The sequence below is a fragment of the Triticum urartu genome, chromosome 5A, assembly GCF_056163025.1.
Source record: "Triticum urartu cultivar PI428250 chromosome 5A, HENAU_Tu73, whole genome shotgun sequence".
In the NCBI taxonomy this organism is placed as follows: Eukaryota; Viridiplantae; Streptophyta; class Magnoliopsida; order Poales; family Poaceae; genus Triticum; species Triticum urartu.
The window spans coordinates 141716652-141729138 of NC_141877.1; the positions used below are offsets into that span (position 1 = coordinate 141716652).

The 12487-nt window shown below is 44.5% G+C and overlaps 1 protein-coding gene across 1 annotated transcript; it reads left to right on the forward strand.

Annotated features, from left to right (window-relative positions):
- The first annotated feature begins 9680 nt into the window (after window positions 1–9680).
- Window positions 9681–10679, forward strand: LOC147970611 (uncharacterized). Its single transcript, XM_087523513.1, has 3 exons — window positions 9681–9770; window positions 9935–10321; window positions 10422–10679. The coding sequence occupies exons 1-3, from the start codon at window positions 9681–9683 to the stop codon at window positions 10677–10679; spliced, it is 735 nt and encodes a 244-aa protein (XP_087379639.1).
- The last annotated feature ends 1808 nt before the right edge of the window (window positions 10680–12487 follow it).

Here is a 12487-nt window from a genome sequence, read left to right on the forward strand (position 1 = left end):
GGAGACTCCTGGGCCGAGCTCACACGATGTTGGCTCCGAGGGTTCGAAGCCAGTGTCCCGAGAGGAGTCCGGCTTCATGATGGTTGCCAGCGACATTACTTCCTCCGGCTCTCCCGTACTGGCCTTAGTTGCCACAGATAGTCCGGCAGGCTCAAGAATCCCGTCTTCGGACCTGGCGATGTGCTCCGGATCTAAGGCCAGAGCAGAGGTTGGGGTGGTGAACCCTTGGAAGATCAAGTCTCCTCAGATATCAGTGACATAGTCCAGATTTCCAAAACTAATCTGGTGACCTGGGGTGTAGCTGTCGATCTGCTCTAGAAGGCCAAGCGAGTTGGCTGATACGTCTCCAACGTATCGATAGTTTTTGATTGCTCCATGCTATATTATCTACTGTTTTGGATGTTTATGGGCTTTATTATACACTTTTATATCATTTTTTGGGACTAACCTATTAACCCAGAACCCAGTGCCAGTTTCTTTTTTTACCTTGTTTTAGGGTTTCGAAGAAAAGGAAAATAAAACGGAGTCCAATTGACCTGAAATTTCACGGAACTCATTTTTGGAAGGAAAGAAGCCCAGAAGATTTGAAGAGCACGTAAGGGAAGCTTCGAGGAGGCCACGAGGTAGGGGGCGCACCCACCCCCTAGGGTGCGCCCTCCACCCTCGTGGGCCCCTCTCGGCCACCCTGACGTACTTCTTCCACCTATATATCTCCATATACCCTAAAACTTCCCAAGAGCACAATAGATCGGGAGTTCCACCGCCAGAAGCCTCCGTAGCCACCGAAAGCCAATCTAGACCCATTCCGGCACCTTTCCGGAGGGGGAGCCCCTCTCCAGTGGCCATCTTCATAATCCCGGCGCTCTCCCTGACGAGGAGGGATTAGTTCTCCCTCGGGGCTGAGGGTATGTACCAGTAGCTATGTGTTTGATCTCTCTCTCTCTCGTGTTCTTGACGTGATACGATCTTGATGTATCACGAGCTTTGCTATTATATTTGGATCCTATGATGTTTCTTCCCCCCTCTACTCTCTTGTAATGGATTGAGTTTCCCCTTTGAAGTTATCTTATCGGATTGAGTCTTTAAAGATTTTAGAACACTTGATGTATGTCTTGCCGTGCGTATCTGTGGTGACAATGGGATATCACGTGATTCACTTGATGTATGTTTTGGTGATCAACTTGAGGGTTCCGCCCATGAACCTATGCATAGGGGTTGGAACACGTTTTCGTCGTGATTCTCCAGTAGAAACTTTGGGGCACTCTTTGGGGTTCTATGTGTTGGTTGAATAGATGAATCTAAGATTGTGTGACGCATATCGTATAATCATACCCACGGATACTTGAGGTGACATTGGGGTTTTCGTTCATTTGTGTCTTAAGGTGTTATTCTAGTACGAACTCTAGGGCTGTTTGTGAAACTTATTGGAATAGCCCAACGGATTGATTGGAAAGAATAACTTTGAGGTGGTTTCGTACCCTACCATAATCCCTTCGTTTGTTCTCCGCTATTAGTGACTTTGGAGTGACTCTTTGTTGCATGTTGAGGGATAGTTATATGATCCAATTATGTTATTATTGTTGAGGGAACTTGCACTAGTGAAAGTATGAACCCTAGGCCTTGTGTCATCACATTGCAATACCGTTTGCGGCCACTTTTATCATTAGTTACCTTACTGTTTTTATATTTTCAGATTACAAAAACCATTATCTACTATCCATATACCACTTGTATCACCATCTCTTCGCCGAACTAGTGCACCTATATAATTTACCATTGTATTGGGTGTGTTGGGGACACAACAGACTCTTTGTTATTTGGTTGCAGGGTTGCTTGAGAGAGACCATCTTCGTCCTACGCCTCCTACGGATTGATAAACCTTAGGTCATCCACTTGAGCAAAATTTGCTACTGTCCTACAAACCTCTGCACTTGGAGGCCCAACAACGTCTACAAGAAGAAGGTTGTGTAGTAGACATCAAGCTCTTTTCTGGCACCGTTGCCGGGGAGGTTAGTGCTTGAAGGAATATCTTTAGATCTTGCAATCGAGTCTTTTAGTTTCTTGTTTTATCACTAGTTTAGTTTATAAAAGAAAAATACAAAAAATGGAATTAAGTTTGCCTCATACGCTTCATCTTTTTAATATCTTTCGTGAGTATGATGGAAAGAAAAATTGTGCCAAAGTGTTAGAAGAAGAATGCATTAAAATGTTTGGCACTAAATATTTGAATGATGAGCATGATTGCAATGTTGTTAGTACGAATTCTTTGAATATCCATAATACTAATGATGATTGCACTAGTTATGATGAAAATGTCTCCTATAACATGTCAATTTTTGCGTAGTGTATTGGGTTTGTAAGTACACACCAAATAGGGAAGATAGATATTGCAAGAGGCATAAGTGCTTAGAAACTAAATTGTTGCAAGAATAGCTAGATGAATGTGCTGAAAATTTATTTTTTCTTAGCCCTACTTGTGAACTTTGCAATGAACGTGATCATTTTAGTATACAATGCAAATTGTTTCATGATCGTATCGTGTCCAAAAATTGTGATGACTTGATTTCCCTTGCACATCATAATGAACTTAGTTTGCTCTTGGGTTATGAAGAAATTAAACGTATAACTAAGGATATTCCAAAATTTGCCATTGATAAAGTTCTTCATTTTGATCTAGAGAAAATTTATATGTATTGTGCGGTGAATTGCATTGAAAATCCTTATATTGCCAACTACATAAAGAAAACAAAACAAATAGAAGATGAGGAGAATACTAATGAAAGGGAAGAGGCTTCCCAATACCCTCCTATTATTTCTTATGATGAATCAGGTAACGAGGAGGAGCCTCCAATTCAACCAATCTCATTAATAAGGAGGTCCAAAAAGAGGATCGAACCCACACATGATGTGGTGAAGAAGAAGAAAAGAAAAAGGAAGAGAGGTAAAAAGATATCTCTCCCAAATAGTGCTGCTCCTATTACTATTGTGCCTCATGAAAATATAATTGTGGAATATAATGATACTTCTTATGATCTTGAAAATCTTTTTGGCACTTGCTTGGAAGAATATGATAATTGCTATACTATTGGTGATATCCACACTATTAATGATGACAGTGATTATGCTTATGATATGAAAAGGCCCAAGCTTGGGGATGCTATGTTTGATTAAGATGATGTTTTTGAGAATATATTTGCTGCAATTAATGTTTGTCCCAAGCTTGGGGATGCTACGTTTAATGAAGATGATATTTTTAGTCTCCCAAGTTTTGATGAGCAAATTTATTATGATGAAAGCATGCCTCCTATCTTTGATGATTATTGTGATGACTTGTATGCTATAAATAATAATGATAACAATGAAACTTGTCATCTTGATTTCAATTTTCAATCCCATGGTAATTATTTTGTTGAGTTTGCTCCCACTATTATTCATAAGAAGAATTTTGCTTATGTGGAGAGTAATAAATTTTCTATGCTTGTAGATCATGAAAATAATGCTTTAGGTGCTGGTTATATTGTTGAATTCATTCATGATGCTACTGAAAATTATTATGAGGGAGGAATATATGCTTGTAGTAATTGCAATAATATCAAGTTTCCTCTCTGTGTACTTAAAATTTTGAAGTTATCCTTGTTTTACCTTCCTATGCAAGTTGATTCTTGTTCCCACAAGTTGATTGCTCACAAAATCCCTATGCATAGGAAGTATGTTAGACTTAAATGTTCTAGTCATATTCTTCATGATGCTAGCTTTATGTTTCAATTCCTATCCTTTATGTGAGCATCATTGAAATCATCATGCCTAGCTAGGGGCGTTAAACGATAGCGCTTGTTGGGAGGCAACCCAACTTTATTTTTGTTCCTTACTTTTTGCTCCTGTTTAGTAATAAATAATTCATCTAGCCACATTTTAGATGTGGTTTTATGTTTTAATTAGTGTTTGTGCCAAGTAGAACCGTTGGGAAGACTTGGGGAAAGTCTTGTTGATCATGCTGTAAAAAACAGAAACTTTAGCGCTCACGATAACTGATGCCATTTTTATTTGGAAAGTTATATTTAGTCAATTATTTTTTAAGATGATTAATAGATAAATTCCTCAGGTCCAGCAATTTATTTGAAAATTTTATGAGTTCCAGAAGTATACGTTTGATTCAGATTACAACAGACTGTTCTGTTTTTGACAGATTCTGTTTTTCGTGTGTTGTTTGCTTATTTTGATGAATCTATGGCTAGTAAAATAGTTTATAAACCATATAAAAGTTTGAATACAGTAGGTTTAACCCCAATATAAATAAATAATGAGTTAATTAAAGGTCCTTGAAGTGGCGATTTATTTTCTTATACTAACGGAGCTTACGAGTTTTCTCTTAAGTTTTGTGTTGTGAAGTTTTCAGGTTTTGGGTAAGGATTCGATGGACTATGGAATAAGGAGTGGAAAGAGCCTAAGATTGGGGATGCACGAGGCACCCCAATTTAATATTCAAGGATAGCCAAGAGCCTAAGCTTGGGGATGCCCCGGAAGGCATCCCCTCTTTCGTCTTTGTTCATCGGTAACTTTACTTGGAGCTATATTTTTATTTACCACATGATATGTGTTTTGCTTGGAGCGTCAATTTATTTTGTTAGGATTTGTTTTCTGTTATTTAGAACAATGTTTTGCATCTTTTATTTCAATAAAATTGGCATTAATAGCCTTTACTATGCCTATTTTAGAAGTCCACATGTTGCTGTTTGAAAACAGAAAGTTTACCGCTGTTGCAATAATTCCCTAGAAAAGTCAGAATGTGATAAAATGTTGAAACCTTTTGAATATTAAGCTCTGATAAATTTAATATAGTTTGAATTTTCTTTCATAATTTTTGTAGCTAGGGAAGTATGGATGTTGCTGCATTCTTTACAGACTATCCTGTTTAGGCAGATTGCTTTTATGTTTGCATTGTTTGCATATGTTTGCTTCTTTAATGATTCTATTTGAGGATAGGAATATTAAATATGCAGAGGAATTTAGTATCAAATGTTTAATAATAATTTTGGTGATTTGCTACAGTAGAGTATGATAAGGTTTTGGCAACGGTTTATACTAACTTATCTCACAAGTCCTTGTTGAGTTTTGTGTGGATGAAGCTTTTGAGATTTAGGGAGACCATGATATGAGAGGAATTAAGGAGACACAAAAGCTCAATCTTGGGGATGCCCAAGGCACCCCAAGATAATATTTCAAGAAGTCTCAAGTGTCTAAGCTTGGGGATGCCCCGGTTGGCATCCCACCTTTCTTCTTCAACAACTATCGGTTAGTATCGGTTGATCCTAAGTTTTTGCTTCTTCACATGATGTTTGCTATTCTTAGATGTCATTTTATTTTGTTTTTCTTTCTGTTTGAATAAATTATCAAGATCTTAAATCCTTAAATGTTAGAGAGTCTTCATATAGTTGCATGATTATTCGACTACTCATTGATCTTCACTTATATCTTTCGGAGTAGTTTGTTATTTGCTCTAGTGCTTCGCTTATATCTTTTTAGAGCACGGTGGTGGTTTTATTTTATAGAAATAGATGAACTCTCGTGCTTCACTTATATTATTTTGAGAGTCCTAAACAGCATGGTAATTTTCTTTGGTTATGAATTTAGTCCTAATATGATGGGCATCCAAGAGGGATATAATAAAAACTTTGATATAGAGTGCATTGAATACTATGAGAAGTTTGATACTTGATGATTGTTTTGAGATATGAAGATGGTGATATTAGAGTCATGCTAGTTGAGTGGTTATGAATTTGAGAAATACTTGTGTTGAAGTTTGTAATTCCCGTAGCATGCACGTATGGTGAACCGTTATGTGATGAAGTCGGAGCATGATTTATTTATTGATTGTCTTCCTTATGAGTGGCAGTCGGGGACGAGCGATGGTCTTTTCCTACCAATCTATCCCCCTAGGAGCATGCACGTAGTACTTCGTTTCGATAACTAATAGATTTTTGCAATAAGTATGTGAGTTCTTTATGACTAATGTTGAGTCCATGGATTATACGCACTCTCACCCTTCCACCATTGCTAGCCTCTCTAGTACCGTGCAACTTTCGCCGGTACCATAAACCCACCATTTACCTTCCTCAAAACAGCCACCATACCTACCTATTATGGCATTTCCATAGCCATTCCGAGATATATTGCCATGCAACTTTCCACCGTTCCGTTTATTATGACACGCTTAATCATTGTCATATTGCTTTGCATGATCATGTAGTTGACATCGTATTTGTGGCAAAGCCACCGTTCATAATTCTTTCATACATGTCACTCATGAGTCATTGCACATCCCAGTACACCGTCGGAGGCATTCATATAGAGTCATATCTTGTTCTAAGTATCGAGTTGTAATTCTTGAGTTGTAAGTAAATACAAGTGTGATGATCATCATTATTAGAGCATTGTCCCAGTGAGGAAAGGATAATGGAGACTAAGATTCCCCCATAAGTCGGGATGAGACTCCGGAGAAAATAAATAAATAAAAGAGGCCAAAGAAGCCGAAATAAAAAAAGAGAAAAAAAGAGGCCATAAAAAAAGAGAAGGCCCAAATAAAAAAAATAAAAAAATGAGACAAAAAGAGAGAAGGGGCAATGCTACTATCCTTTTACCACACTTGTGCTTCGAAGTAGCACCATGATCTTCATGATAGAGAGTCTCCTATGTTATCACTTTCATATACTAGTGGGAATCTTTCATTATAGAACTTGTCTTGTATGTTCCAATGATGGGCTTCCTCAAAATGCCCTAGGTCTTCGTGAGCAAGTGAGTTGGATGCACACCCACTTAGTTTCTTTTGTTGAGCTTTCATACACTTATAGCTCTAGTGCATCCGTTGCATGGCAATCCCTACTCACTCACATTGATATCTATTGATGGGCATCTCCATAGCCCGTTGATATGCCTAGTTGATGTGAGACTATCTTCTCCTTTTTGTCTTCTCCACAACCACCATTCTATTCCACCTATAGTGCTATATCCATGGCTCAAGCTCATATATTGCCTGAAGATTGAAAAAGTTTGAGAACATCAAAAGTATGAAACAATTGCTTGGCTTGCCATCGGGGTTGTGCATGATTTAAATAAGTTGTGTGGTGAAGATGGAGCATAGCCAGACTATATGATTTTGTAGGGATAGCTTTCTTTGGCCATGTTATTTTGAGAAGACATGATTGCTTAGTTAGTATGCTTGAAGTATTGTTGTTTTTATGTCAATATTAAACTTTTGTCTTGAATCTTATGGATCTGAACATTCATGCTACAATAAAGAGAATTACTTAGAGAATTATGCCAAGTAGCATTCCACATCAAAAATTCTGTTTTTATCATTTACCTACTCGAGGACGAGTAGGAATTAAGCTTGGGGATGCTGATACGTCTCCAGCATATCTATAATTTTTGATTGCTCCATGCTATATTATCTACTGTTTTGGATGTTTATGGACTTTATTATACACTTTTATATCATTTTTTGGGACTAACCTATTAACCCAGAGCCCAGTGCCAATTTCTGTTTTTACCTTGTTTTAGGGTTTCGAAGAAAAGGAAAATCAAACGAAGTCCAATTGACCTGAAACTTCATGGAACTCATTTTTGGAAGGAAAGAAGCCCAGAAGACTTGAAGAGCACGTAAGGGAAGCTTCGAGGAGGCCACGAGATAGGGGGCGCCCACCCCCCTAGGGCGCACCCTCCACCCTCGTGGGCCCCTCTTGGCCACCCTGACGTACTTCTTCCGCCTATATATCTCCATATAACCTAAAACTTCCCGAGAGCACAATAGATCAGGAGTTCCACCTCCAGAAGCCTCCGTAGCCACCGAAAGCCAATCTAGACCCGTTCCGGCACCCTGCTGGAGGGGGAGTCCCTCTCCGGTGGCCATCTTCATCATCTCGGCGCTCTCCATGACGAGGAGGGAGTAGTTCTCCATCGGGGCTGAGGGTATGTACCAGTAGCTATGTGTTTGATCTCTCTCTCTCTCTCGTGTTCTTGAGGTGATACGATCTTGATGTATCGCGAGCTTTGCTATTATATTTGGATCCTATGATGTTTGTTCCCCCCTCTACTCTCTTGTAATGGATTGAGTTTCCCTTTGAAGTTATCTTATCGGATTGAGTCTTTAAAGACTTGAGAACACTTGATGTATGTCTTGCCGTGCGTATCTGTGGTGACAATGGGATATCACGTGATTCACTTGATGTATGTTTTGGTGATCAACTTGCGGGTTCCGCCCATGAACCTATGCATAGGGGTTGGCACACGTTTTCGTCATGATTCTCCGGTAGAAACTTTGGGGCACTCTTTGAGGTTCTATGTGTTGGTTGAATAGATGAAGCTGAGATTGTGTGACGTATATCGTATAATCATACCCACGGATACTTGCGGTGACATTGGGGTTTTCGTTCATTTGTGTCTTAAGGTGTTATTCTAGTACGAACTCCAGGGCTGTTTGTGACACTTATAGGAATAGCCCAACGGATTGATTGGAAAGAATAACTTTGAGGTGGTTTTGTACCCTACCATAATCTCTTCATTCGTTCTCCGTTATTAGTGACTTTGGAGTGACTCTTTGTTGCATGTTGAGGGATATTTATATGATCCAATTATGTTATTCTTGGTGAGGGAACTTGCACTAGTGAAAGTATGAACCCTAGGCCTTGTTTCAACGCATTGCAATACCGTTTACGCTCACTTTTATCATTAGTTACCTTGCTGTTTTTATATTTTCAGATTACAAAAACTATTATCTACTATCCATATACCACTTGGATCACCATCTCTTCGCCGAACTAGTGCACCTATACAATTTACCATTGTATTGGGTGTGTTGGGGACACAACAGACTCTTTGTTATTTGGTTGCAGGGTTGCTTGAGAGAGACCATCTTCGTCCTATGCCTCCTATGGATTAATAAACCTTAGGTCATCCACTTGAGGGAAATTTTCTACTGCCCTACAAACCTCTGCACTTGGAGGCCCAACAACGTTTACAAGAAGAAGGTTGTGTAGTGGACATCATTGGCCCGCCATGTAAAGCCGCCGAATATGAAGATCTGGCTGGGGACAAAAACCTCCCCCAGGGCAACATTGTTGTAGATGACTAATGGAGCCATCGAACTTTCTGATGATGACACAACAGAACTCTCAATGAAAGCACCAATGTCAGTGTCAAAACTGGGGGATCTCGGGTAGGGGGTACCGAAATGTGTGTCTAAGGTCGATGGTAACAGGAGACGGGGGACACGATGTTTACCCAGGGTCGGGCCCTCTTGATGGAGGTAATACCCTACTTCCTGCTTGATTGATCTTGATGAATATCAGGATTACAAGAATTGATCTACCATGAGATGATAATGGCTAAACCCTAGATGTCTAGCTTATATGATTGTGATTGCCTCTATGGACTAAACCCTCCGGTTTATATAGACACCAGAGGGGCCTAGGGTTGTACAAAGTCGGTTTACAAAGGAAGGAATCTTCATATCCGAATGCCAAGCTTGCCTTCCACGCAAAGGAGAGTCCCATCCAGACATGGGAGGAAGTCTTTTGTCTTTCATCTTCATGGCCTATCGGTCCGGCCCACGTCACATAGCCCGGACGCCCGAGGACCCCTTAATCTAGGACTCCCTCACCCACTCCGCATACAACCTCATGAAGATGTCAGGGAGCAACGGCGTCCTCATCATGGTTGGAGACACTAAGGAGGCCCTGATATCCCTCAAGCTCGCCTTCAGGGCCATGGCGGCGGTGCGCCTTGCAGGTGAAGCAGCACCGAGACCCAAGGGGCTGCGCCGGCCAAGAAGAAGCAATTGTTCTCCCAAGATCGGGTCAAGCCGAAGCAGGCATCGGTCGACGAGGACGGGGCCTAAGGAGCCACCTTCACCATAGGTGCCAACCTCGACCCATACTAGGAAGAGGCACTGGTGAAATTCTTGCACGTGAACAAGGAGGAATTCGCCTGGGAACCCAAGAAGCTGGTAGGGGTGCCGAGGGGAGGAATCGAGCACCACTTGAGGGTGTGCCCCAATGTGCGCCCGGTGAAGAAGAAGGCACGGCGACAGTCCACAGAGAAGCAGTCCTCCATCATCGAGGAAACCTGCAAGATACAGGTGGCGGGTGTCATCCGCGAAGTCCGGTACCCAGAGTGGCTGGTAAACCCTGTCGTCGTGCCCAAGAAGGGCGGAAAAGAACGCATGTGCGTCGACTTCACCAACCTCAACAAGGCCTGCCCCAGGACCCGTTCCCGCTTCCGTGCATTGATCAAATCATCGACTCCACCGCCGAATGCGACCTGCTATGTTTCCTAGATGCATTCTCGGGTTACCATTAGATTAAGATGGCAGTGGAGTGCGGGGTGTACTGCTACACCTGCATGCCGTTCGGGCTGCGTAACGCTAGAGCGACATTCCAGCGGCTGATGCACATCACACTTGGCCAACAGCTCAGAAGGAATGCGGAAGCCTACGTCGACGACATTGTGGTGCAATTCGGGAGGCTAGGACCCTCATTCAGGATCTGGAGGAGTCTTTTGCCAGCCTGCGCAAGGTAGACCTGCGGCTCAACCCGGAGAAATGCATTTTTGGCGTCCCCTCCAGCAAGCTGCTGGGTTTCCTCGTGTCGCACAGGGGGATCGAGGCGAACCCAGAGAAGGTCTAGGAAATTGAAGACATGAGCCCGCCGCAGACTCTCAAGGAAATGCAAAAACTTGCGGGCTGCGTAACCTCACTAGGGAGCTTCATCTCCAAGCTGGGTGAGCGCGCCCTCCCGTTCTTCAAACTGATGAAGAAGAAGGGCCCACCCGAGTGGACTCCGGAGGCCGACATGGTGTTTCAAGACTTCAAGAGATACCTAACCCGCCCACCGGTGATGGTGGCACCTCGTCCTCTCGAGCCCCCGGTACTTTACCTGGCTGCCACACCTCATTCCGCTAGCGCAGCACTGGTGGCCGTCCGAGAAGAGCGCCAGGCCAAGAGCCTGCCCCACGGTGCTGCACATTCGGTCGAAACGGTACGACACCAAGATGGCGTCCTGGAGGCTGCGGCAGTCCCGGTGGGTACGAAGCTCCTGAGGTCCCCCAGTCTCAGGAGCTGCCCATGCCTCAGGAGATCTTGGACTCCACCGACACTCCCGTCCTTGTCGAACATCCCGTGTACTTCGTCAACACGGTGTTGCAAGATGCACGGGCTCGCTACCCCATGCCGCAGAAGCTTCTGCTCGCGCTCCTCGTGGCTTCGCGCAAGCTGTGCCAGTACTTCCAAGGCCACCCCATCAAAGTCTTCTCAGCTTACCCGTTGGAAAGAGTGCTCCGAAGCCCCAACGCAGCAGGGAGGGTTGTCGAGTGGAACATCGAGTTGCAAGCCTTCCAGCTGGAGTTCAGCACCACTAGGGTCATCAAGGGAGCCACGCTACCTGACTTCGTCGCGGAATGGACTGACGCTTCAGGGCCCAAAGCATGCGAGGATCGGTCTCTCTCGTCAAGAAGTGAAGCACCGGACGGGTGGGTCATGTTCTTCGATGGTGCCTTCACACGCCAGGGCGCGGGGGCTGGAGCCGTACTCATCTCGCGGAGGTGAGAAGGTCTACTATGCCACTCAGGACAAGCTCTACTATGCCATGCAGCTCTTCTTCCAGTGAGGTGAGAAGGTCTCCAACAACATCGCGGAGTACGAAGGTTTGATCGCGGGCCTCAAGAACCTCCGTCCAGATGCCCCATGCCTTGAGCCGCCAGTCGCGGCACTTGGCCCCGGTGGCCGCTGTGCGATATCCTGGTGTGCCCTCGCAGCGGGCCGTCGGCGCTGGTCCCTCTTAGCGGTGGCGTGGTCGCGGCAGTACGGCCTGCGCAAGGACCTGCGCCGGTGTCGTCGGGTCCCCCTGATGCTCCTAGGGGCGCGCGGGCTCGCCCGAGCCTCGCACGCACTTCCTCCACAACCTGGGGCGTGCTCAAGGAGCAGAAGGGCGGCGTACCCCTGCAGGCGGCGTCCACTAGTTCGGCGACTAGCTCCAGTAGTGCATTGCGGCTGCTCTCCGCCAGTCTGCACCACAGCAGCTCCCGTGCCACAATGAGCGCGGCTCGCATGTTCGCCTGCTCCCATGGGGTGTGTGGTGCCGTTGCCGCAGCGTAACCTGAGGATCACGCGGCTGCGCGCGTGCGTCGCGCGCGAGGGAGGCGGGCGCCGGCCCATGCTGCCCGCGCCCCTAGGTGTTGGGCGGCGTGCGGGCCGCCTGGAGCGCGGAGTTGAGTTCTTCTGGACCGGATGGTGATGCTCGGGTAGGCCAGGCCACCCAGGGGTCGGCGTGGGTCCTCGGACCGTCAGACATTGGAGTCGCGGGGCAACGGCGGGTCGGTCGACGGAGAAGAAAGCCTCGGCGGACCCCTACCGGGCGCACCAAATGTCGGATTCGGGGTTCCGGCAAACCCTTGAAGTTCGAACTCTGGGGTGCGCATGAAGATCCCTCTATTCCTA

Excerpts from the sequence above, each read along its gene's own strand:
- LOC147970611 (XM_087523513.1), top strand. The coding sequence starts at position 9,681 with ATGTCAGGGAGCAACGGCGTCCTCATCATGGTTGGAGACACTAAGGAG. Across the intron at positions 9,771-9,934 it reads CCTTCAGGGCCATGGCGGCG|GAAGAGGCACTGGTGAAATT; the intron begins GTGCGCCTTGCA and ends GACCCATACTAG. Across the intron at positions 10,322-10,421 it reads CGCCGAATGCGACCTGCTAT|AGCGACATTCCAGCGGCTGA; the intron begins GTTTCCTAGATG and ends GCGTAACGCTAG.